General features: G+C 41.9%; 1 protein-coding gene across 2 annotated transcripts in view; it reads left to right on the forward strand.

Moving 5' to 3' along the window:
* Positions 1 to 27,461, forward strand: part of LOC134410191 (ankyrin repeat and fibronectin type-III domain-containing protein 1-like) — a 328,172-nt gene that overhangs the window by 228,690 nt on the left and 72,021 nt on the right. For both annotated transcript variants that reach the window (XM_063143337.1, XM_063143339.1), the window contains one exon: positions 21,537 to 21,665. In XM_063143337.1, coding sequence (XP_062999407.1) covers positions 21,537 to 21,665 — 129 coding nt within the window. The remainder of the gene's footprint in view (positions 1 to 21,536; positions 21,666 to 27,461) is intronic.

A 27,461-nucleotide genomic window follows, 5' to 3' on the forward strand; every position in this document is an offset into this window, starting at 1 on the left:
TGCGCATTCCGGGGAGATGGGGAATGGAGCTAAATCATTAGGACTCTTTCGAGCTGCCAGTTATTCAGTTGGTTCCAGGTTTCCTGCTATAGCAGCTAACAGGCTCTCCATTCCTCTTGTTACTTCCTATGTTCTTTGAGAAATGGGTCTTAGCAAGAGAATATATGTGCCTCTCCACAAAATAGACATGTTAATTGTGAACATTTACTGAGTGGGAAATTTACACACCGGACACTCTTTCCTGCTTCTCTTCTCTAGTCCTTTGGCTGCTCTGTGCTTGCCATAAATGAGAAGAAAAGAGTTCTGCATAACTTTTATTGTGATCCCCTTTTTCCTAGTGCAGGGATTCTTTCCTAGTGCTCACCACATCTCTTTCATACAGTTTGTTGCATTCTGTAAACCACACTACCCGGTGTGCCATGCTTTAAAGCAAGTGTCATGCATTGCCTGGACTATTTAGCCATTTTATGTTTATTCATCCAGATTGTGTGCCTTAGGCCAGAACTACACATGTAGCAGAATGAGGTAGATATGTGATGGTAGAATCTTGAGATGGAAGAAAAGACTATACTGCTCCAGATTATGCATGGACGGATGGCATTTTTAATACTTCCCCATGTAAGAAATTCCCTGTGAATAGAAACTATTCACATCAAGAGAAGAAGTGACCTCAACAAGAATACATCACTTCTCTTCTTGATGTGAACAGTTCTAGTTTTCTATTTGTGGGGGGAGGAGCGTAGACATGTTTGTTTCTTTTACAAAAGAGCATTAAAAATGTGAGTTTCCCATCTGCAATCTGAAGTGGTCCATTCCAGTCTACAATCCCAGGACTCTACCACTTAATTATTGATTCATTCTGCTACATGTTTACATCCAGACTTATTCTTTCAAATGCCAGCAAATTTGAATGGGCCAAGCTGAACATTTTTGGTATTAAAGAATTTTCCAGATCTACTGCCAAATTCATCTATCATGATACTCATTACAATAGCTTCGGCTATTGGGGGGTATAAAAATGTAATAAATAAATAAATAAATAAATAAATAAATAAATCCTTTCTAGAATATCATTAGTCCAGCATACAATGAATAGTCTCAACCACACTATAGTGTTCAAGAATGCAAAAGAAATTAACAGAATTTTGATAAGATTAGTAATATATAGGGTTTGGAGAGCAGGGTTGACATATCTCTCTAATTGTGTTTGACATGGATTATTTTAAGCATAACATCACTTAGCACCAATCTGCAAATTCAGCATTGTGCTAGATGTATTGCATTGGCTGTTGGCTGTATGTAAATACATACATAGCTCTTGCCATAATTAGTGTTTTATGCACCCATTAAAATACATTTCCTATGTTCTTTTTATACCTTTCCTAAGGAGTATTTCCTAAGTGGCATAGCAGAATGTACATCGTTCCTAGACATCCGTGATGAAGCAGAAATATGACTTCTATCTGCTGGAAAGGAAATAGATTTTTCTCAGTATGCAATTAGTGTGTAGAGTCTTTTAGTATCATTTGCTATAGAGCCTAAAGCTTGCTAGAACTCAGCATTGGATTGGGCATGTATATGGCTGATTAATATATCTTGGGCAATTGTTGTGAATGATTAAATAGCTGGCAAGCAAAAGGAGAGTTGGCTTGGATGGAAAAATAAGCTATTGCCATAACACAAGCTGAGCTCTCAATATTACAGTTTACGAGGAAATTTCTCTGGAGAAAAGATCAGATTTATGTGTTGCTTTTCTTTGAAGCAGCCAGGGAACCGTTGCATAAAATACTGTCTTTCAAAAGAGAGATAGCAAATAGAGTTGTGTACCGGCTGAAATGTGGTATCATGCTCCTGTATTTACATGTACATTAAGCCATATAACTTGTGGTTTGTAGTGCCAATAACTACATTGTTTTGTTTTCCTCTTTCTCCCCTGCTTTGCATATATGTTCCCATTTGCCTTAATCTACTCCATCTTCCTGTTGCTCTGTCCCCATGTCCTGGTTATTTTACCTGCCACATTACTGCCTCTACATTATAGTGGACTTAATTCTTATGCTCGAACACTGCACAACATCATGGCTAGGCCAAGGTATGTGGGCATCCTAGATATGGGTCAGTTCTAAGATGTCAAGTTGGCATTTAGTTTGCTTGTTGTTATATTTTGTTATTCAATGGACTTTATTTCTTTATTGCTATGAACCACTTTGATGCCAACTGGTGCTTTTTGTGTAGTGCAGAGAGTTTCAAGGAGAAGAACAGGGACTTTAACTCCAAAGGTACCACTGGAAGAATTGGAGTGGGAGTTGCGTATGTCCATGCAATGGGAACAAATGGGAACTGGCAAGCTTGCCAGTGTTGGACCTACCTTTGAGTAGCATTTTATATTTATATTACATTTTTCACTGGATTGTTCAGTTTCAACTAAAGAAATGGATTATATTTTCTAAATAAATGGATAAAATGTAAGTATTCATGTGCTGGCATCTTCATTACTAAATCCCTTCAGCAAAATAAAACAAATACAGCAGGGAACAAGGTGGTAGAAATGCTGATATTCAGGTATCTTGTGATAAGTCCAGCAATAATTCAAGAAATGCCAGCATTTTCTCATTTTAATTTTATAGCACACTGTGTTGCTGGAGATGTTAGATTCTTGCCATCTGGTGCCATGGGTTGCATCTTGATGTTTACTAGCTTTTTCCTATTATCAGTGAGTGAAATCTTTGAAAAATGGAAGGGGAGGGGGATATCTTGCCTTGTCTTCCTAGTGCTGTTAGGGTAGCTTTCTATTAAATGGGAAGATACAAGCATATTTCATCAACAAAAACAAAATTAGGCCAGCAAGCAAACACATATGATTGGCTGAGGAGCACAATGGTAACTTGCACTCAGTCCCACAGCATTCCTCTGTTACTCTGAAATGTGCAAACCTTTGAACATTCCAGAGTGGTCTAAGTAACAGTGGGTGCAACTGAACAGATCTTAGAGAAAACTAGGAAACCATGAAATGTTCACAGCACAAATGCCTTTTGTGTTTGTTTGCCATACCAGACCCCGATTTTAAAAAGCATAATGATTGTGGTGCTTTCTGTCAGAATGATTCAAAGCTTTAGAGCTACTCAAATTGTTAGAAATTGTGTAGAACATTTGATCATAGTATCAAGAATCTGAAGTTATCATCCCCAGAGACAAAAGCAGAATGGTAACGCCAAGACAGATAGGTGATGTGATTCTGAAATTTTAATTGCAATTGAAAAGTTAGTTAAAAATATTCATATTGAAAGCCAATAATATTTATGCTTAGAAAGATGCCCATTTAGTCTGTGAGTGGTCACATTCACACATAACAATACACCTCGGATCTTAGCTTATTAAACTACAATGTAAACAAGCAATGCGCTGATATATGCAGCCTGATCATCATGCAAGAGGGTAAGCAAACCAGACAGGTGTTGACTAACAAATCATGGCTTGTTCACATATAAACTGGAATTGCCCTCATAGCTAAAACTCATTTGGCAATAAGGCCCAAGCACAGCTGCACTACCCTTTTATGTTCCCCATGGAAGATAAACTACAGTGACCCTCTGCCTCAGTGCATATTAGGATTGTGTGTCTGTAATCAAAAATAGAGCATATCCACAGACATGCTAATTGTAAAGCATCTGGATAATGGCATCTATAATGAGCTCTGTGCATCAGAAAAGTTTTGTTGGTGGAAGTTTTCATGACCTGGTTTATCAAACTTTAAGTAGAAGCAGGAATGTAGAATCAATAGTAGAGCTGGAATGCCCGATGGCCTTATAGGCCCCTTCCAACTCTACTATTGTATGATTCTATGATCAAGTATGCCTGAGCCACTTCTTTCTAATGCCTTGATCCTCACTGTTTGCACTGCACTGTTGGTCTAACGTTATATTTTTGTGATGTTGCACTGGGGTAGTATCTATATGCTGGAGCAGCTGCTTCTGGAACACTGAATGGTCTGCATTGCAAGGTGTCCCACTTCTGTATAATGCAGTTCTGATCCAAATTGTCCACAGTGAATTTGATTTATGTCTTCAGATCTACTTCCTATATATAATTATGGGTGGTGCTGAAATTGCTAAATTGAAATAGAACCATAGAGTCACAGCCGACCGAAACGTGTCCTTTGGATCAAAACCTGAGTGATCCACTACAGTTGATTTATCCTCAATGTTTGTGTACCTTACCAACTGCTGCAGCTCTTTGGCTACCAGGCCAGGTTTAAGTTTTGGTTCTGGTTGGCCACTGTGTGAACAGAGTGCTGGACTAGATGGACCCTTGGTCTGATCCAGCAGGGCTCTTCTTAAGTTGTTATGTTCTCAATATACAAAACCCTAAAAAAAACCTTGGGACCAGGACACCTGAGAGAGTGCCTTCTCCCTTACCAACCTGCCCAATCACTGAGGTCATTGGAGGGCATGCTCCTGGAGGTTCCACATGGACCTATGGCCCGATTGAAATCCACCAGGAAAAGAGCCTTTAGTGTAGTGGCCCTTTCTCTGTGGAACTCCCTGCCCCTGGAGGTCAGGCAGGCAGCAACACTAGGCTGCTTCTGGTGCCTCCTGAAAACAACTCTGTTTCGAGAAGCCTTCCTCAACTGACTAGCCACTGTTTTTCTGGTTCCTTTGTTTTAAATTGAATAATTTTAATTTGCTTTTTTAATCTTTCTTTTACTGCTAATACCTTCGTTCAGTGCTCTGGAATCTGTTTTAGATATTGAGTGGTATATAAATATTGTAAATACATACATAAATAAATAAAATGAGATGGATAGTTCTGGTAGAGAGGGGCATCAGTAGAAGAAGCTAGCCCTGCCACTACTTTATGCTTTCTGGTAGTTACAATTTTTTCTGCTTCCTTCTTCTCCAAGAAGTATCAAGGATGGACCATCTAAGTTGACTCTGCATTTCGTTTCTATGTTGGCTCTGAAGTCTGGTATGCTCAGTATGTAGTAATGATTATGTTCATGCATAGTGACGTCTCTGTTGCTTCCTGTCAGTTTTGTCAAGAGTTCCTTCCGGATGCCATGCCAAATATTTATAATGAAACTCACACAGTGGCTAAGAGAATGATCTGGGAGTGATCAAATCTCACCTCAGCTGTAAATCCTCTAAGTGGACTTAGGAAAGCCATTGACTGTCTGTCGAGCTGTGTTCTCGCAACATCATTGTATGGAGTGAGCATAGGGCAGGAGAAGTGGGAAACATGTTACATATGCCTAAACTCACTGATGTACAACTAGCATAGCGAACCTCAGCACAGATACACTTTAATCTCAGTTCATTATGCTAAATACCAAGGATTACAATGGAGTGAATAGAGACACATGCAAGGCGGATCTAGGGGTGGGGCAGTGCAGTCTGAGCTCAGCGTAATTTCTCATATTTACTGGATGCTGCTTCGCGCTTGCCTTGCAATGCCTCACTTCACACCTTCTATGCCTTCCTTCCTTCCTTCCTTCCTGTATCTCACATCTCATTTAACACATCTTGCCACTGCCATCCAATAGCTCTATCATGGGAATGTGTTCTTAAACTGCATTGCAAGTTATCCCAGTTTTGGCCTCCACTTACGCTGAAGCTATCTGTTCCGTCCAAATTGCAGCATAATGGTTGAGCACAATTTGGGCACTAATTGAGGGTCTGAAATTCAAATAACTTCATATCTGATATCTTAAAATATACATTTCAAAAAGCATAAAATCTGCCAGTTTTTAAATTTCGCTTATCTCATGCCTCAGCTTTGAGATTGACGAATAAATGCAAAACCCTCTTTCCATGTTCATGCCTGCAAATTGATGCAGATACAGTAAGCTTCAGGTCTTGCCTGCCCCATTGCTTTCTGCAGTGCATGCACAGTTGGGTGCTGTGCTTCACCTAACACAGCTGGGAGCGCTCACGGGTGGTTTAAAAGGCTTTATACAGGAATAATTTGGCATTAGTAAAAGCAAGGGTGTAACAGGCGTGTGATGCAAACATTTCATCTTCTGCCCTTTTCTGTTTTCATTCCCACTGCAGAAAGTACCCTTTCTGTTGTAATCAAACAAGTTAAAATAGCACCCAGTGACTAGATGTGAGGTCAGATTTCAATAGTACTGTAATTACCCTGGGATTTAGTCACAAAATGATAACCTGTGATTTATGCCAAATGTATTAAGGGCTTTTTATTTGGGGAAAGGCTTGAGAATAAGCTTGTGACCATTGAATAATAAAAATCTAAATTTTGGATAATAATATAGAGATCATGGCTGGCAAAATTTCATTTCTAGGACAGTGATTGCATTTTGCCTTCTCCTATAGTTACAATCCAAGTTAACATTTTTCTTAAATTCTTTTCTTGGCTATTGTGTAGTGTCGCTGCTGTTTTGGTATGCAAATGAAATAAACCATATCTTCCAATTGTTGAATTCCCCTTCCCAATATGTTGTACAAGTAAGCCGATGGCCCAGAAAAGGCAAAGATCCTGGCAATATGTCCAATAGCTAGCTGGTCAGACGCTTTGCCAGGAAGTAAGCCATAGCTAGCCCCTCAATATTTTGAACAAAGCACAAAGTGCGCTCATGCTATGATGAATGTTATGTCTGAACTAACCACTTAGATAATCCAAAACCCACAGTTGAGCAATACCTTTATTAGGACCAATGAAAATACCACAAAAGAATGTTCAAACTTTTCAGTTCTCGAGAACTCAGGCTAGACCAGCCTTCTCCAACCTGGTGCTACTGGATTATGGGGTGGGGGGAGTTGCTAGTCTGACACATCTGGAGGCACCAGGTTGGGGAAGGCTGGGCTAATTGGTACAAAAAACAGAGAGTGTGGGGAAAACAATGACAAAAACGTACAAAGCTTAGGCCATTTGTCGTGGCCATGAAGTCTGCAGTTTAGATTCATTGTGCAGCTGTTCCGATGGAAGAAGTGGGAAAATGCAGGAGGGCTAGAAATGGAAGATAACAATGTCTGGGTGCCCCATAAAATCTCCTGAATGAGGCATAGTGATAGCGTGATGAAAGCCTCTTCTGGGGAGCAACCATAGATAAATATATTTTTGAAAAATGTGTACGGACACTTTCGTGAGCACCATCATATTCCTAACGTGATGGTCAGTCTCACAAATCAGAGATAACTGTGGAAATAACAGAGAGGATTTCCCACAGCCCTGATGTGCATAGACATCCAGAAGATGTGAGAAATCTGGCATCTCTGGAGACCTTGGAATTCATTTGGTTGCAAGGAACTTTCAAATGGTGGAATTCAGAAGGGCTCTGTACAGTGTACCCTGTGGATGGAATGTTCCCAGTAAGTAATCCCTCAACAAGACCACCCATTTGCAATAACCTCCCCCCGCCCCGCCACACACGCAAGAACTGAGCTACAGCTGCAAAATTTGCTGAAATCCAAATGGGCATTCTTTTAAATGTATGCAAAATTTTAAGTGATATATCTTGTCAAAATATCAACTTGATCTAATTTTAAACTGATAGGGTGGCAATCCCCATCCCCCGGTGGGTTTTCTCTCTTCATAATAATGTGTGCGTTTTGCAGACAGGTAAATTTCAAGCTAAAGAAAGAACTCTTGGCAAATGGAGTGATTTCATTTTCTACCGTCTTTTGCCATTATCAAAATATATGAGCCAATAATTACTGGCTAGGCTTTAGCTCTAGTGACATGTATCTAGGCTAGCTATGGAAAACTTAATAAACTGTCTAGATCCCAGGTATCTTCATCAGTGAAGGGGTCCAAAGCAGGCCAGTGTGGGTTAGAGCCATGTTGCACAATAACTTGGCTCATGAAGCCACATATGGCCTACCAAACCTCCTTTGGCCATCCCATCTCTTGCACTCTCCCCCTTCCAACACCCCTATTGTTTTCTGTTGCTCCCAGAGTCACAAGGAAATAAGGAAGCTGGGTGTTGGGTGTTGATGGCTGATATCAATAAGTGAGTGAGACAGATTACACCCCAAGAAAATCAGATCAGGGTGTCTGTTTGGCTTGGCTGATGGTTTGTGCCACCTTGGATTCTAGCTTCACTTGAAGCTGATTGGTGGGAGATTCAGGACAACTAAAAGGAATATTTCTTCCCACAGCGCGGAGTTAAATCCTGGTATTCACTACCACAAGATGGCCCCCAGTTCAGATGGCTTTAAAAGGGGGTTGGATAAATTCCTGGAGGCAAAGGCTATCAATGGCTACTAGTCCTGATGGCTCAGTGCATCGTCCAGTATCAGAGGCAGTAAGCCTATATACACTAGTTGTTGGGGGAACATGGGTTGGAGGGTGCTGTTGCACCATGTCCTGCTTGTGGGTCCCTGGTCGACACACGGCCACTGTGTGAACAGAGTGCTGGACTAGATGGACCCTTTTTCTGACCCAGCGTGGGTCTTCTTATGGATAGCGTAGAAATAGTTTTAAGAAGTGAAAAGGTGACAGCCTGTATCCCATAGGCTGGCAGCAGAAAGGGAACGTATGGTTTGCTATTGACTCTACAACCCCCTGCTGCTTTTTTCTCTCCCCCCTTTCCCCTTTTTTCTCCTCTCTCTCTCTCTCTTTCTCTCTCTCTCTTTTGAGCCCCATACAATGACTTGTTATGTAAAACACGAGCGAGAGAGTGAGAGACAGAGAGGAGGGAGAGAGATTCTTTAGTGTCGGAATCTGAGTCACATGGGCCTGTTTTATTTCCCCCCTCTGCTAATCTCGTTTCTATAGAAACAAGATTGGGGGGGGAGACAAGCAGAGAGAGATTGAGAAAGAGAGAGAGAGAGAGAGAGAGAATTAAGGTGATGAGTGAGGGAAATATGGGTGGCAAATGAAGGGGAAGGTCTAGTATGGGGGTGGTATTGAAATGTAGCCAGAATACAATGTTGGGGAAAACTGGCAACCTCTGAGTGGGGATTTTAGCCAGCAGCACCTATCTCCAGTTTGGGTGACTGTTTTTGATGGAGTGTATACATGCATGCATTTTGGAACGAAGGTGGTTTGGAACATTTTCTGAAGTGAATCCATCCTTCTGAGAAGGGGATACAGGAGGCATCAAGGAAGAACAACCCTAAGTATTAGCAGGTGAGTGAAAAAGCAGCAAAAGTGGTTGGGGACCTAGGGAGGAGGGCTACAGTGCCACCCACTCTAGCCATATTTTTTGGCATTCTTTCCTAACTGGTGGCGCAGCCAGCTGGCAAGGGGTCTCACTCCCCAGGACGTTGATTGGTGGATGCTCCTTCTCTCCCCCCACCCTCTCTCTAACCCAGCAAAGCTCTAAGCATGTTGGCATAGGGATAAGGATAAGATGTTACTGCAGTTTGTCTTGTTACTTAAACAAGTGTATGTATGATGCCAGTCTTGGCCATCCAGGTGTGTGTGAGAGGGGTTTAACTTAGATGAATTTCTCCTCCCTTTGTTTGTTTGTTGTTGCTTGATACATTGATGGGTAGAATCTTTGTGTTTATTTAACTAATATTCTGTGCAGATCTTGAAGAACTTCAGCTCTCTACCCCCACCCATCAAAACTGCCTTTCTGCCCATTCTGGTTTTGTTCAGCTCTGTTTGGTGTTTTTTCCTGCATTCATCTATATCCCTGGTGAGCAGATTCCACTGGGCTGGTAATGAACACTGCCGACACTATCCCCAGCAATTTGCCTCTGAATGGTACTGCTGTCCGGGTTGCTAAGTGCTTTGGCTAGAGGTTTATGTGCTTGTAGTGGGACCCCTCACACCTAAAGGGAAAGGGAATGATGCTTCATGGGGGAGGGGCTCCAAAATAACTCAACTGATTTGCTTGTTACATAGGCACTTCTCCAAACTCCATTATCAGTGCCTGTGCCAACGCCTGAGGCTCATGGTCTGCTCTAAGGATGACCATCCTGCATCCTGACCCTTTCAGTAATTATTGTGTAAGCACGTGTTGACTCCCAAGCCATGGTTTTTCTGTAGACAGTATCCAAGTTGAAGCATCTGATGGTGGCTTTGGCTGTGCATATTTCACATACCCCTGTTTGAGTCCAATTTGCATATAATAATGGAACACATGAATGCAGAACTTCATAGGCTGTGTGTTATCTTCCTGGTAAATGACCTTTCTTTAGCTGTTTCATAAATGATGGATCTGGGTGTGTTGTCTGCAGGATTTGCTAGCGTAGAGGAGGTATAGCCTGTTTAGGGCTAGGTTAGATTGAGGTACAAATGGCATTTTCCCCCTTTAACATGGCTTATTGCTTGACTTCACTTCATATGGAACAGTGAAGGGTCCTAAAACTGCATGCCAGTGCCATGGAGCAAGCCATTCATATATTGCACCTTGGCTTTTGGATCAGTCCTGCCACCCAATCTTTTTCTCACCGCTATATATCACTAATGAGAACGTCTTATGGCAGTATCTCCATAAGGGGTTGGGGGCTGTCCACATTGCCGCCTGCCCTCTGTGAAACAATGTCTCATAGATGCAATTTCAAACAGCGTCTATTACTTTTGGGAAGTACCAGTAGGTCTCAGAAATAAACTATTTGTTACAGTAAAGGCATTTTTTTTGGTGAACTGCCCAGAGAACTTTGGCTATTGGGTGGTATAGAAATTAAATGAAATAAAATAAAATGCTTTTTCTTTAGAAGTATCTACAAGGATCCTAGCTTAGGGAAATTCTGGAAGGCCAGAGGGGTAGGGGAAATAATACATTTGGTGATGATTTTTTTTATTATCAGGGAGATGGTGTGGGCAAGAAAGGGTTAGCTCCTTCACCATGATTCTTGTGTGGATTGGAGGGATCTGTGCCTGCTTTTATTGAGAAAAAACATATTGCCAATTCTAAGCACATTAAAAACACTTTTCATGTGACATATTATTTGCCTATAGTAATATCAGTGATGGAGACACTGCTTCAAATGTCTCCACCTACAGAAGTTTGGTGGGACCTTCTTGGTTGTGGTGCCTCAACTTTGGAAAATCCTTCCTATACATTGTGCTTTGGGATGTCCTCTGTTCTTAGTGAAACATATGTTTTATTTATTTATTACATTCATATCCTGCCTTTTTTTCCTCCAAGGAACTCGAGGCAACTTTTAGATCTATTCAGAGTATTTTTTGTCATTTTCTTTATGCTGTTCATTTTAGTCAGTTGTAGCCTATCAATTGTTCTATTGACAGTTTGCTCATTTTATTTTGCATAGTTTTTATTAGGCAATTTGGAGGTCTTTTGTGGAATGACATGGTAGAATTTCTGGAAATGAAATTTCTAAGCTACCTCTGAGTCTCATCTAAAGCAAAACATGGGATGAATTAGAACAATCGTGCTCAGGTGAAACATTTATAATAATTACAATGGAAGTTAAGAGCATTTCAATAAAGTTAGGAAAATTTCTCAGGGCTTTACATGTCTTTTGTTAAGAGTCAACTAGGATAGATGGCTGCATTTTTGGCCCAAGAAAATACCAGGGGTGAAGGAGTTACCTTGCGGCATTTTCTTATGATATAAAGGTATGCAAGTTTTCATGTTACACAGGATTCTTACTTCAGGCAGAGTGAAAAGAGAACTATTTTCAGCTGAACCTTCTTTTTAGTCTGCCTGAAGGAAGAGTTCTCTGTAAATGTGGATACTTGCACAAACCTACTCCAAAGGCATGCCTGCATTGCCGCAGCTTGTGCTCCTGCTTGGGCAGGCACTGTACATTCCAGTCAGGAGTTTGTGAAGTGTCCCAGGATAATTTAATTTTATTTATTTAAATTTTATTTAAAACTAGCTACCTTTCTATCTAGGACCGGGCGTGCTCAAAGTATGTATGAAACGCAACAAGCAGTCTGCATAGACTGTACTGGTACCACAATAATCTCTTTCAACTGAGTTATAGGACACTATGTTGAAGCATTTTGTGCTGTTCCACATGTGTCTCAAGAGCTAAGGTGCTACTTTTTACTTTTTGAAAAAGTATCTCAGAGATACTGGCTCCACAGCAACTTGGTAACATTTTAGTCAACCACTTCCCTGAATGCAGGGGCTTATGACCCATCCGCAGAACAGATTCCCCCTTCCGCAAAAACTGCTCTGGAGGATTGAGAGACCTTCTGGGGCAGATTTGTGTGCATGTGGGTATTGCAAGGAAAGAGGAAAAGAAGGTACCATTGTGTTAGTGGGCTTCCAAATTTTGGATCCCACCCAGGACTTGCTTTGATTCCAATGGGAGTGGAGAAACGCTATAGAATGTGGAACTGGATGTAGGATTTGGCCTCCTGAGCATTTTAAAGTGGGGAGGAGACTTCTTAAACCTTATGATTATGCTTCAGATTGAATGAGACATGGCTGGTGAAATTTTTAGCAGCCAGGGTAACTTCTGAATGAAATTTCCAGTGGCTCAGCAGGGGAGATTCAGTGCTCTGTATAGCTCCTTGTTGTTCTTCGTGACTAGCAGAAGCAGAACAAATTGTCCAAAGCAAGTGAAATCAGGAAAATTTGCTTCTGAGCCCTATTTATATACAGGGCACAGAATATAGCTGCTCATGCTGCCGAGTTTAGTTTACAGTGTAGGTTTGTGTTGCCGAGAGTACACGCAGACGTGTGTAAATAAATGGGCACAGTTCAGTGACAATTCCTTATGTTCTGCAACCTTTAAAATTATGCAGGTGCTCTGAAAACACATGATGCAGCAACCTTGCTGAAGCTAAGCAGGTTTGGGTCTCCTGGCTAAGATCAAGTGTAGTATCCTCAGCGCCTGAATGGGAGACTGCCTGGAAAACTGATGTAGGCTGCCTTGAATTCAACAGAAGGAAGATGGCATATAAATGAAACACATGAAGGAAGGGGAACCGTGTACTTATGGTATTGTAATGACAGGATTGTGTTCCAAAGCTCCAGAAACTAATTGCCAAGGGCTGAAACAAATGACTTTTTGCAAAAATGACCAGCTATTAAAAGAATTACTTGGTGGTACGAAATACCAAGGATGGGCTGAGACCATTTGTTTCACCACAAAAATGAGATGGGGTAGAATATTGGAGGCATTCAGGGTAGGCTGGAAGATTCTCAGCACCTTTCGGTGTAGGGTGGCATTAACTTTAAAGATGAGGTGGCCAAGGTTTTTTTCCCCCATTTTAAAGGGGGGAAAGCTTCACGACTCTTTCAATGGCAGCTGAGCTGCTCTCAGCGGTCCCTAGGTGTCTCCTTCTAATTTGGGACAGAAGGTCCTATGTCATAATGTAGTGTTGTTTCCAGGGTCATTCTTGGGGTGGGTTGGCAGGAAGATGGCTGTCTCCTTTGCAGCCACTACATTTTTTTCTGTTAAATAAAGAGAGAGAGAGAGAGATAACAGAAATTGCCCTTGGCCACCTTAAAGGTAAGACCATCTCTTCCCCAAATCTCTGAGCTTTGCCAGCCCACCCCAAGATTCTTCCAGTCTTTAGAGAGGTGATTTCACCCCTACCCCTGCAATGCAAATCAAGAAGAAAAAGAAAATACCTGGAAGTAAACTCATTTTAAGTTAATAGGATTTATTTCCAAATAAGACTGTTGTAGGATCAAGGGATGTTTTGAGAATCATTGACTTGACGAATAACCAGAAATTTGCAAGCATCACACAGGTAGAATGATTTCTTTTCCTCTTCACTCTGTACTTTTCTGTTCATGAATAGAGCTTTGAAGAATAGCAAGGAATGAAAGAAAGAGAAGAGCAAAAGAAATGGACAGTATTTTATCTGAAGGGTTTAGTTGCACATTTCTTGCACATTTCTGGTGCAAGGCAGATGTAATTGGATAAGGAAAGAGGAGCACTTTAATATCCCTTGACCTTAGGAGATGAAATAAGTCTGCCTCAGTTTGCTTTCATCTTAGAGAGAAGTGGCCATTTGGGAGTATGTTGGCCACATTTATCATGTGCAAATAATAGCAGTGAAAGGAATGCATTGCTCTGTGTGATTTTTGAAGGTCTCTCTCTGCCCTTAGAACTGGGCCTAAGAAAGAGTCTAGAGATAGTGGTAAGGTTCCATCACTAAATCAAAGCAGGTCTGGACATTGATAGGAGATCACCTCAGAACCTTATATCAGCTACTCTTAAGTTTTTTACATGGGTAAATAGGTCAGATTCTTTGTCCTTCTAGCCTAGTTTTGTTGGCTGTGACTGGCAACAGCCAGCCAGGAGTTCTCAAGCAGAGGGACTTTGGTGAGCAGGGGGTTGGACTCGATGGCCTTGTAGGCCCCTTCCAACTCTGCTATTCTATGATCACCTGCTGCTTAATCTTTTTAAATGGAGATGTCAGGGATTGAACCTGGGACCTTCTGCACGCAAAACATGTGCCCTACTGCTGAGCTATAACCTCTCCTCCTTGAGGAAGAATGATATTAAAATGTATAACAAGCTAATAATAAACTCTTTCAGCCTTATTTTGGAGATAATTCTCATCCCCCTACTTACTTCTTCAGCATGCTATCTCTAGGACATTATTTAGAAGGACACAGCTGCAAGCTATGCTATGAGCAGCAAATATTGTTTAGTAAGGAACAAAATACTGATCAAGAGACTGGATGGATTTTTAAAATATATATAAAAAATTCGTACTGTGTTTTGGCTTGCACAGATGCTATACACCCTGGCTGGGGAATCTGTGGCCATTTAGATTTGTCAGGCTACACTACCATCAACTCTGACCATTGCCCATGCTGGATGGGGCTGATGGGAGTTGGAGTTCAACAATATCAAGAGGGCCATAGGTTTCCCAACTTGCTGTACATTATGATGAAGTAGAACACACTTTCTGAAGAAGTCCCAAAGTCAATGGATTTCAAAAACAGCATTAAATGAACCAACTAAATGTTTATAGTTTTTCAATTAGTATTGGCTCCGGAGTCGTGTCTATCCTGTATTTGGACCCCTTCAGAAAACATAGGCCCAAAATTCCAAATGAATGATGACTACAGAAATCAGCACACGTTGAATCAGCCCTGTAAATATATCTGAGTGGTGTATGGCGAGTTCAAGAAGTTTGAGTTATTGTGACACAGGATGATAATTTAAGAGTCTAACTTCAAAATAAGCAAATAAAAATGCTGGACAAATAAACAAACTCCATACCAGATGAGAAAAAGATGTGGCTATCCCATACCTCCTGGATGTACTATATTTCCACTTTAGCCAAATATTTCACAATTTATAAACTAAGACTAGGTTTTGTTTGAAGTTCGAAAGCTCTAAATTATAAGATATTTAAGTACTTCTAACTCCATATTTAGGCCTTGAAAAACAAAACAGATTTAAAGCCACTTTCTAAGAACCATTCTCACATGCCAGATGGGACTGGATGTGTTGCGCTCTGTCCACAATGCTTGTAATTTCTATGTACAGCAACATTGTTGGCAAATGAAGCCCATGGAAAAAGAGAAATCTGACAGAAAAAAATGTTAAGGAATAAGGTGAGGAGCTGACACAGGGTTCTTCTCCTAGTCCTGAACTTTTGAATCATCACATGCAATCTTGTTTTCTTAACCAGTCCCCAAATTTCACATGGGTAAAAGGGTTTATGATATAATGAACTGAATGGTGACTACAAGAGTGTTAATTAAGATTAGCCATGTTCTTTCAAGTCCCCCAGTAGACATGAAAATATTGTGGTTGTTATTTTTATTCTCTCGGTGGTGTGTTTTTAAGGGCCCCAGGAAGGACAGACACAGCCTCTCTCTTGAATTGTCATTCTAGGCTATAGCGGTTGAGAGTCACTGAACACAGAAACAACTGATTTAAAATATAAAATTAGAGAAAAGATATCAATATGCTTAGTTCCACTGCTGCAGAGCAAATAGTCTCACTGTCATTGTATCAAGGTGCTGGGGAGAGCGATCCTATGGTCCTCAGCAATCCTATGCCCACACTTTACCTGAAGGAAAAAGGTGGGGAGTTGGGGTTCAGTTTAAAGGTAAGATATTGACCTGGTTTGCATGACACCGACAGCTCATGTACTGTTGGGAACAAGCAGGAGAAAGCAGACATGCTGCCTGCAGCGTGCCCATCACTTCTGCTTTTACTTAGCAATCCCCAATCAGTTCCTTTGTAAATTGCATAGCGTGTCATCTGAACCTGGACTGCTAGGTTGATTAGGGGCAAAACGACCCAGTGGTTAATCCATGGTTTGCGTATAGATTGAGGTGCATTAGATGAGGATTCTCTCTCTCAAAAACTGTCAGTGCAAGCCCTTCATTAGCAATTTAACTGGATTTAAATTATATCTGTAAATGAATAAAAAATGGATCAAAATGCCAGTTGCCAAACAATTTGCTGGCACCAGTACTTTTTTCAAAGAAGAAGAGGATCTCACAGCACCACACAGGTGGATGTGAATAATAATGGGACAGCATTTGATGCCATATAACACTATGTCCCCCTTCCCTGCTGCACTGACTGGCTATTAAACAGAAGAAAGGGGAAATATATGTGTGGTGAATGAATATAACTTCCAATGAAATTTCACCCACCTATGCATTGTGTGAAATGTCTGGTTTATAGATGACAATCCTACTTCTAACCCTTTAATCCACATCGCTTGGATATCTCACATTCCTCTACTCAGCATCTGAATGTAGAAACTGCCTAAGAGATAAATGTTTGGTTTTACGGAGCTCCAATTAATTGAAATATGACTCATTACCACCTGAGCTTTGACATGGAATTGCAGGGGAGAATATAATGACAGAGATAGAATTTGAGCTGTAGGTTCTATTTTACAGGTTTTAATGAGATGTGTAACTGCTCCTAATCAAATCCCCCCACCCCCCGAATTTTCTTCTGAGTTGATTTCCCCCAGTTTTTTAAAAAAGCAAACATCCATTCCTTCCAGCAAAGTAAAAAATGATTATTTTAAAAAAATTTAAAGAATGATCTTCAAATTCCTGAACCTACTCGTTCCCAGTGGTAATATTTAGACAGACAGCTTCCCCCTCCAAAAAACTGTCTCCACCCTGTCGTGAGCAACAGCAAATTTATAAGCTGAAAAATAAATCAATAACCAGAGTTAATGAATTAAAGATGCTGATGTTTTAAAACGTATCTGAAAAATGGCTAGCTGTTTGCGGTTTATTTCATTGTTGTAAAGAGAGACAGTGGGATTGCTTTTCTGGGAAACGTTTCTCAAGTATTTTGCTTGGTTTAAATAAGCCATAAAAGCCTACCGACTTAGGTATATGTAACAGTCAAGCAAATACAAATATGGATACACCCACAGAGGACTGTGAAGTTGCAGATTTTGTTCTATTCCCCTAATTTTCACTTTCGTTTGCTTTTTTTGAGACTGTTCCTTACTAGCATAGCTTAGATTGGCATGGCATTCCTCCACAATGAGTCTCTACTTTTTGTTTAAATAACTATTGTTTAAATAGTTTAAATAACTATTACCACCTGTAATAGTTATTACATGTTACTTATACACTTATCTATGCACCCACTGAATGTTTCAAGAGTAGGGATGCATGAGAAATTTGTTTCAGTTTGTTTTTGAGCAAGATTTACCCAGTTTGCACCTTCCAGTTTGAACACAGGCCAAGATGAAATCCGGGGTCGAAGTCCATACGTTTCTGTGCTTGCAATGTGATTTGCAGACCTAAAAAATGTGTTCGGCAGCATGTGTACATTTGAAAAATGTGCATGAAAAAATGCATACTTTGGAAAAATGTACACAAATAAACTTTAATCAACGAGCGAAGAATATATACTATTTATTTGGAAAAAATATGCACAACAAAAGATGCATGTATTTTCATGCGAAAACCAAACAATGTCTCAATCTGATACAAAGGCCTTAGCTAGACGAAGGGTTATCCCGGGCTGATACCCAGGATCACCTCTGTGCGTCCAGATGATGCACAGGGGATCCCGGGCTCAGGCAAGGATCAACCCTCCCTTGCCCCGGGATAATGGGCACCACTTTTGGCCTGGTATTTCCCGTGGTCTGCCTGAGACCATGAGCGTGTGGCCCGTGTAAGCGGTTTTCCCCGGCTCTGCGCACAGGGTGCAGCGCTCTCCAGGAGTGCTGCTCCCATTGGGGGCAGGGTGGGGGGATCGGGGAAACCTTTTTTAAAAAAACCACGTACCTGCGCGCACCAGCGTTCGTGCGCATCCGGCATTTGAAAAAAAAAATGGCAGGCACAATAGCTCTCCTCCAGAGCTTGTCACGCCTGAAGTCTAGCCTATGGCGAGATCCCATGATAGATGCATCGTGGGATCTCCCCTCCTCTCGCCCGGATTTTCATTTAGGTCTAGCAAAGGCCAAAGTCAAATTGGAACAAGCTTCAAGATTGAATTCAGAGTACTTCAGCGAGCTTGGGTTGTGCTTAACCAAGGGAACAAAAAGAAAAAGGAAAGGGAAAAAAAGCTAGACAAGTTTAAGCTGTTGTGAGGGCTTTTATTTGCTACTCCTGCAGTTGATATCAGGATCTGAGCATTCTGTTAGGATTTCTGGGGCTTGGGTGGCTGTGTGGAACAGGGAAATTCAGCAGGTCTAGCTTGCACGACACACTGGGCCTGCTGAAATACCCTCTTCTACAGAAATATTAAAGGCGCAAGATCCCTGCCATCTTATCTGGGGTATATTTAATACTGTGAATGAATTACCAGGGTTTCTGGAACTCAGATGTTGAGTCTTTGTCTTTGAATAATATGCCTTTCTTAACTCTGAGAGAGGTGGTATCGCGTAATAGCTAAAAGACTGAGGGCCCAAATACGTATATTAAATTCAGGTATGCATTTAACCTATCTGATTTTTTGATATTTAACAGCAGCTGTGGTGGTGGGGAATGGGATTGCGCCACCTCCATGCAGTGGCCCAATGGAAGTCACATACACACAGAGAAAGCAGCTCTTCATCCCAGGAAGGAAAATAGCACCGGCATCAGTGACAGCTTCTCTCGTAGATGTTTCGGAGGGGAGGGTGATTTTCATTGGGAATGTCATGTCGAAGGAAAGGGTTGCACTCCACTGGTTGGATCCCTGCATGGCTATTATTTAAATAACAAAAATCAGGTACATGAAATGCATACACTTACTTAACACATCATCTACTTTGGCTATAAGCTGCAAATCAAGTAGTCCTTGGATTTCAATCTTGCTTCTCCATGAGCGTAATAACTATCCTTGGCTTCAGTTCCCAAATCTGCAATATGGGGATAATAGTACTGGCCTACGTTGCCAGTAAGGATGACTGGGAATGCCCGTCAAGTGCTTTGAAAACTCTACAAGTAGTATATAAATGTGACGTGTTTTGGTTTTGTTGCAGTGATGAATGGTGGTGGGTTTGAAAGGATCAGTTTGACTCCCTTTGCCTCTCCTTACTGTTTTCTCTCTCTCCAAAGTCATAAGTGGTTTGGTGGCAAAAGGTGTGAGCTATGAAGACTCCAGTTCAAATCTAATCTATGTCATGAACTCACTAGATGGCTTAGGACTAGGCAGTGCTAGTCCCTCCCGCCCCCAGCGCGCCCCCCCCCCCACCACCTTGGGTGTAATAAGTGGAGAATAACTCTGCCCTACTTTACAGGCTGCTTGGAATAATTAGCAATCTAATGTGCATGAAGTACTTTGAGCATTTGAAATATGCTATATAAATGCTAAATGATTTTTGTAGCTGAGGTGGAACAAGTTGTTCTGTTGAAAATGAGAGCTGCAACAAAGAGCCCTGTTTGTCCTTACCAGTGCTGCCTTTGTGTATTCAGGTTTGGTCCCACAGGTACCACTACCTGCTGCATGGCCCCACATCCACCAGGGACCACTACTTGCTGTTGGGTTTGCACATACCTAAGCCCAGTCCATGTATGTTAGCGTGGGTTGGTTCAGAATCAGAACATCTATCCATGGAGGTGGAATGCTAAGAAAAGAAGGGCAGAAACAAGAAACAAGGTAGGTCCAGGAATGGGATGGGAGCAATAGGTTAGGGGTTGAGGTTGAGGCAGATGTACATGCAGGAAACTATGCAGCAGCCACAGTTAGGCAGGAGTTCTAGCAGTAATCCGGAAGCCTTGGAGTAGACTAAAGAACGCCATCCAGTTAGGGTATAGATCACACAGAACCCATTCTGTGGGTGGGCTACTGTATTTCTATTACATAGCCTATTAGCAGACCATGAACTTGCTCCATCATGGCATCATGTACCCTGAAAATTGCCATGTGAATGCTCACTGTTTCATATTGACTGATGCCAGATGCTTTGAACTGTAGTACCACCCAAGTCCCAGAATCTCCAATTTGATCTGAATGTCATAATGATCCCTTAAATCAATGGTTTTCAACCTTCATCCTTCATGGAATCCTTTCCACATCATTGTGTCAACAGAGGAACCCCTTTGTTTTGTAGAGGCGGCTGGGGAGGGTTCTACATTATACATTCAGGACACACAGGATGCTATCTTGGCCTGTTATCACCCCACATAAATGGATCCTGGGACTGTGTATTGTAGAGATGGGCAACCTGTTTTTCAGTGAAGCTTAACTTCCATTATTGACTTTTTCAATGGGAAACTCTTATATGCTGCTGATGACCACCAGGCTTACTGAGATCACAGTTTGAAAACCACTGCTTACAGTCTCTGTCCCTTGCTCCCAGATCTGCCTATCTCCTCTCTGATACTCTTTGCACATATATATATTTCCATGCTTTTTGGAAGTTTTTGGTATTTAAGCGAAGACAATACAGATCATTCTCTTTATAGCTTTCCCCCAAAAATCTGTACATTATACTCTGAACCGGGCATAACTGTATCAATCCGACAAACGTCATTTATCTTTAGTGCTGGCATTAGGAGTACACTTTGTATGATGAATTTTGAAGTCACTTAAAGATTTTTCTGTGCAACTCTGAAAGCTAGAAACTTGGTTTAAAAAACTAAGCTGAATGGTAAGGATTCCAGTGGATGTCTTGTTCCAAAGGGTTGACTATGCCAGTCTGTTGAATCATAAAAAAACCCAAAAAACTAGTAAACATATAGTGGCATAAGTTTCCTTGGTCCATTTTGTCAAATGCAGGATCTAGCCTATGAAGCTTCTGCCACAATTAGGGACAGGGAGAAATTATCCTTTGGAATTCGCACTTCTCAAATGCTTCTGTGGAATTCTCCAATCAAAAAATACCTATTTTAGGGAAAAGTGAACACACATACGTGTGTGTGTGTGTTGTGTTTGTGTGTGTATTACTGAAAATTATGTTTCAAATGCATTATAATAAGAAAAGTGCTTGCAAAAATATGCATACGTTAGGCAAAAATTGTGTACCAAAATACATGAATTGGGAGAAATGCCACAAAAATGCATATGAATTTCATATAAGCGTAAGATTGGAAAAACAAGAAACTGCGATCAGCTGAACTTGACAGGGTCATCTATCCCTAGCCATAATTAATTTGTTATCTTTTAAGGTGCCACCAGTGAGCACGCGGCTTCGCCTCTTCATTTCCTGACGTTTGGCCACCAGCTCTTCTCCTCCTTGGCCTCTTTCCCCTGCCGTTTCCCTCTGGTTACTGTGATGCTGTGATGAAGTTAACACTTCTCCTTTCCCCCCCTCCCCAGGTCTGAGAGCAGCCTCTCTAAGTTCACACACCGGTTATCAGTTAAGCAGAAGCAGGAGAAGAGGAGGAAAGCTGAGTATGGCTTGGCTGAGCTGCCTGCCTTCCGTCCCAGGTCTCTGAGCATTGAATGGTAAGAGATGCAGGGTGGGCCCAGGACAGAACAAAGCAAGATCACACTGCAGCCATCACCACACTTCCGCTACCACGTTTTTCTTTACAACATTTTCCCACACCAGATTAAGTGTTTTGGGGAGAGAGAGAGAGAGAGAGAGAACATTGGAAGTAAGCTAGGTGAGAGCCTCTGCTACAAAGACTACGCTAAGATATATTTATTTATTGAAAGTATTTTATCTTGCTTCTCAGCCGGAAAAGGGCTCCCAGAGCAACCTATACATGAAATCAGTAAAACAAGACAGTTCCTGCCTTACGATCTCAAAACGACACAAAGAACAAGGGATGGGAAAAGAAGAGGAAAAATGATGTAGTCTTTCAGCGGGGCTAGTGGGATGGCGCTGCTTTCCCCCTCATCTCCTACTGGAATGCCTGTCGGTGGTGACAGGTGAGGGAGGAGGAGCCTTCATGGGGGAGGTCTTTCAGCAGGACTCACCAATGGATCATCAATGGAAGTCACCCCCATAAAAGCACTTCAGATTGCAGAAAGAGGAGCGTATTGGCTTGCATTCCCAGTTAAAGGCATGATTTGATGCCGGATACAAACAAGCCTGCAGTTTTTCAGCCTGTGCCTGGGGTGTGATTCCATCACATTTTCCAATCACAGGCATACTTACTGTGTTTACACCAATGGTCCTTGTGGGATCATGTAATGTATGAAGAGGAGATGCACATCTCTAAGTAGACATGTGCCAGAGCTGGTAGTGGGTCCCTGAATGTCTATAGAATACATGTCCGCCCTTCACATGTTCCCCATGAGGAAAAGTAATGCAAACTCTGCAGACTCACCACACAAACGGGAATAGCAGGCCTCACAGTCAAAATCCTAGTTGGAAGCATGCTAAATACGAGTTGATTCTCAGAACTAATGAAGCCAAATGCTCGATTTTTCAGCCTATTGCTCCATGTATACAGCATGTGGACCAGCTGAATCATTCATCACATGCACAAACTGCAGCTTGGCACACCTCTGTTTAGCCCAAACTGAAAAGGTTCATGATGGCACGCCAAATTGCAATTTGTGCTTGTGACAAATTGTTCAGATGATACATTTGCCTTCTTAAGATTCAGTCCAGACTGCAAAGTAAAGCAGCTGGCCGTGCACAAAGAGCTTCATACAATTAAGATTCAGAGGTTATTATTCCACAATTCTTATCAGGACAGAACTCTTGTCTGGACAAACAAACAAGGAACTTTAGGATGTTTCAGCCACCTCTTTTGCTAACTTGGACACTCATATTTGTATTGTGTTTCTCTGTGAAATTGCAAATCGCACCCATCGGAAGTAACAGAGCAAGACATCAAGGAGGGGTTCATAGAATCATAGAATCATAGAATAGTGGAGTTGGAAGGGGCCTACAAGGCCATTGAGTCCAACCCCCTGCTCAATGCAGGAATCCACCCTAAAGCATCCCCGACAGATGCTTGTCCAGCTGCCTCTTGAAGGCCTTTAGTGTGGGAGAGCCCACAACCTCCCTAGGTCACTGATTCCATTGTCGCACTGCTCTAACAGTCAGGAAGTTTTTCCTGATGTCCAGCTGGAATCTGGCTTCCTTTAACTTGAGCCCGTTATTCTGTGTCCTGCACTCTGGGAGGATCGAGAAGAGATCCTGGCCCTCCTCTGTGTGACAACCTTCTAAGTATTTGAAGAGTGCGATCATGTCTCCCCTCCATCTTCTCTTCTCCAGGCTAAACATGCCCAGTTCTTTCAGTCTCTCCTCATAGGGCTTTGTTTCCAGACCCCTGATCATCCTGGTTGCCCTCCTCTGAACACGCTCCAGCTTGTCTGCATCCTTCTTGAATTGTGGAGCCCAGAACTGGACGCAATACTCTAGATGAGGCCTAACTGAACTCATATTGTTCAGGACTGGAACAATATGAGTTCAGCAAAACAGCCATGCTTTTATGTTCTCCCACCCTCTTCATTAATGTGGAGAGGCTTGTAGCTCAGTGTGATAGAGTACATGTTTTATGTGCAGAAGGCCCCAGGTTCAATCCCTGGTTTCTCCAAGTAGGGCAAGGAAAGGACCCTGCCTGAAAATTTGGAGAGCCACTGCCAGTCAGTGTCGACAATACTAGGCTAGATGGACCAATGGTCTGACTCAGTTTAAGGCATAATGGTCCTAATGTCTAAAAAAAATTACCCACACTCTTCATTTCCTCAACCCACTGTACATCATTGACTGCAGGAGGCAAGGAAACATGGAAATTTGTGACAGTAGAATGTGGGTAAATTCTACAAATGTTAAAGAGGGAAAATTAAATACACGTCCATTGTTTATTTGGCAGCAGCCATGCCTTTAATATAATACCTAGCTTTGTTCTTTGTAGTACATATTATATGGACTTATCTGCTAAGGATGTTTAAGTAGGGAAAACAGTCCTCAATACATGGGTGATCATAGAATAGAATCATAGAACAGCAGAATTGGAAGGGGCCCACAAGGCCATCGAGTCCAACCCCCTGCTCAATGCAGGAATCCATCTTAAAGCATCACTGACAGATGGTTGTCCAGCTGCCTCTTGAAGGCCTCTAGTGTGGGAGAGCCCACAACCTCCCTAGGTCACTGATTCCATTGTCACACTGCTCTAACAGTCAGGAAGTTTTTCCTGATGTAGATTGCCTTCAGGATTGTGCATTTTTACAAGTGATAATTCTGTGAATGGGCCAGTAATTTTATTAAGAAGGATGGAGATGTACCTTACCAATAAAATCCCTACATCTCTGAGACTGAGAAAAAAAACAACCCAGACTTTTACACATTTAGACACATTAATTTGTTCAAATGGATGCACAATTAAGAATTTGTTTAACATTGTGATAGGCAAATGGGGAGGAAAAAAGTAAATTGATTTTAAAACTGGATGGATGGCATGCTTCCTTGTGCATGGGTGAGACATTCTCTGGGAATTAGAAGAAGCACAAGAAAACTTTGGAGGTCTTGCTGCACTCAGTGCAGTTATTCCTGTTTGCCCTGTTAATCTGTGAATTTGTCTCTGGTCTGTACAGGCAGCATGCTCTGGGGCTCTTGTGGGAGGCAAGTGATGAGTGCTAACTATGTAGGGTAGGTGCAGTGCCAGGCAAAACTTTTAATTAAGATACTTATTACAAGCGAAACTTCCCATGGCAGACTATGACTAAAATGTAGGAGACCTCCAGGTATTGCCAATCATTTGTACATCATTACATAGTCCCTTAGTGGGGGAGTGAAGACCTGTTGGAGGTGCCGTTGCTGTTAACATCTCCTTGCAAAATCTGGCATTCCTTGAGTGCCTGTAGCAGAATAAGATGTGAAATGTAAATAAGGCACAAACTCCATATTTAGACTCCTCCCAGCCCGTTCTCTTCCACCCCTGTTGCCAGACATGGAAGGCATCATTATAACTGATAACATAAGAAACCTGCCACATGCACCTCATATAAAATCAAGCAGAGTGTGGTGTCAAGAAGCAGTGACGCCTTATGGTTAGAGCACTGAGCTAAGAGCCACTGGTTTGGAAAATAAAAACTCAAAATTCTGTAACCCCAGCTAGCCACAATACAGTACCAGAAGCCTCCTCACATCTGACCAGACCCCTTTTACTGAAGTGTTAATTGGAGGAGTCCTGTTGTTCCAGCCACTATTTGCTAGAATTAGATATTGCCCTTTACAATATCATCTACACAATATTGATATTTGCGAATGTTTAGGGGAAAGAGATCTGATATCAGTAGGACACGTTTTGAGTCTTAACATAATATTTAACTGAAGGATTGGCCCCGCGTCTTCAAAACCCCTTATGCAATTTAACGTGTTTGCAAGCATGTGCCTGGGCTACTGTTCACTGTCCATTCTCTCAGGCCAGGTAGTTTCATGACGTGTGTGGTGTTGTTGTTGTTTTAAACTTAATAACAGTTGAAAATGGCAATCAATTTTGAATTTGAGCTTTGGAGGTGTAGTTGGGATTTGGCCGATTTTTAACCATTTCTAAGCTGCTATGAACTCTCTGAAGAAAGAGGTGGTGTAAGGCTAAGTATAGAAAGAGGAGCAGGTGTAAGTTTTTGGGTGTGGGTTGTGCTGTCCTTGCTTTGGACGTTGCTCCCTAGCTGATACACATCCAGCCTTCAGAGTGAATGCTGATGTATTCCTTTTTGCCTGTCACCCCTACAATTCATGCAGGCTGTCCCTTGATGCATTTACCTCCCAGTACCTTGCATATATATCTGATCAAACTTTTTGCTGTTTCTTTTAAACAAACACAAACACATACTCCAGTCATCTTTTTTTTTACACTTGCTCCCATAAGGGTGGTGGCGGCGGCGGCTTTGTGATGGACACAAGGATCACTCCAAAAGTGTTGCGCAGAGCCTGTTCAGCTGCAATTCTGAAGAACATATTTCCTCTGAGCTTGATCTGGGGGAGAATATGGGAAATATTTCCAAAATGCAGTAGTTATTCTTCCACAGACAGCTTATTGCTAAATTGTGCACGTGTGTAGTAACAAATCAATAAACCTAATAAGGTGGTGATTGGCATTATAATTACACTTAGCCTTTCTTACATTTCTCTACCTTGGTACTTGGCAATCACAATGGTGCGTGTGTGTGCACGCGTGTGTGTAATATATATGGCTGCAACCCCAGCAGCTCTTTGGGTAAGGTGGGAGGCCTATAAAGAGTCTATTCACTAACCACTTATATTAGTGTAGTCCCCACTGGAGTCAAAGGGACTACCCGTGTAAGTGGTCCATGACTCACTTCCTAGTCCATTCACGCTGCTTTCAAAAATGTTACTCAGTTAATTTCTTCTATAGAGCCCTTCACAGAAACAATTCATGCATTAAATGTTGCCCCGCTCTCTTAGGTGGATTAAGTGTTTCTCTGCTTATTTCCCAGGTGGGGGAAATAGAGACGTACAGAGCTGGAGGCTGTTAATTTTGACAGCTAAAAATGGTGCACCCAGGGCCTAGTATTGAGAGGCACTGCACATTTGCGGTGCCAAATGAAATCCACAGAAGCCGAGGATTTCAGCAGTACAGATCCCAAAGCTCGGACCTCTCCAAATAAGGCCAGATTTTGTAGACGCAAGTGAGCATCTAACAACTGCATCTGTATCTCTTCCGGGTGGACTGTTCCCCATATTATAATGTTAGGTTTCACCTACATATATAGCAGAATAAGGTGCAGAATCCTAATGTGGTAGAATAGAGTCTACCACTTTACACTGCAGTTGGGAGGGGGGGTCACTATTTTTCCAGTGCTCTTTCATGTTAACCCCCCAACTCTGTGCTAGTAAAAACTTGCATCATAGGAAGAGTGATTCTAGCTCATGCCCACTCTTTTTGTCCTTGTGTTCAACTTGCAGAGTGAGTGTGTGTGTGAGTGTGATTCAGGAGCCTCTCCTTCTGAGTACGAGATGTTGGGATCCTCTGAGGATGAGGGTTTGGGGCCCTGGACCAGGACAGCAATTGTGTATCTTCCTTCTGGGATCTTTGCTGTGGATCCAGCTCAGTGAGATTGTACGGAGGTTTGGAGTTTATTGTTAGTGTGCTAACACTCCACTGGCTTTGCTTTTGCAGGCACAACTTACGACACGGATTTTGATTTATTTGTTGTAACATTTTTATTACTGCTAATACATAAGAGCTTTTTCTCTTTCTTGTATTTACAAGATTTGTATTTTGTTGTTTATTCGTTCAGTTGTTTCCATGACTTCATGGACCAGCCCACGCCAGAGCTTTCTGTCGGCCGTTGCCACCCCCAGCTCCCCCAAGG

This window comes from Elgaria multicarinata, chromosome 17 (genome assembly GCF_023053635.1).
Source record: "Elgaria multicarinata webbii isolate HBS135686 ecotype San Diego chromosome 17, rElgMul1.1.pri, whole genome shotgun sequence".
Taxonomy (NCBI): Eukaryota; Metazoa; Chordata; class Lepidosauria; order Squamata; family Anguidae; genus Elgaria; species Elgaria multicarinata.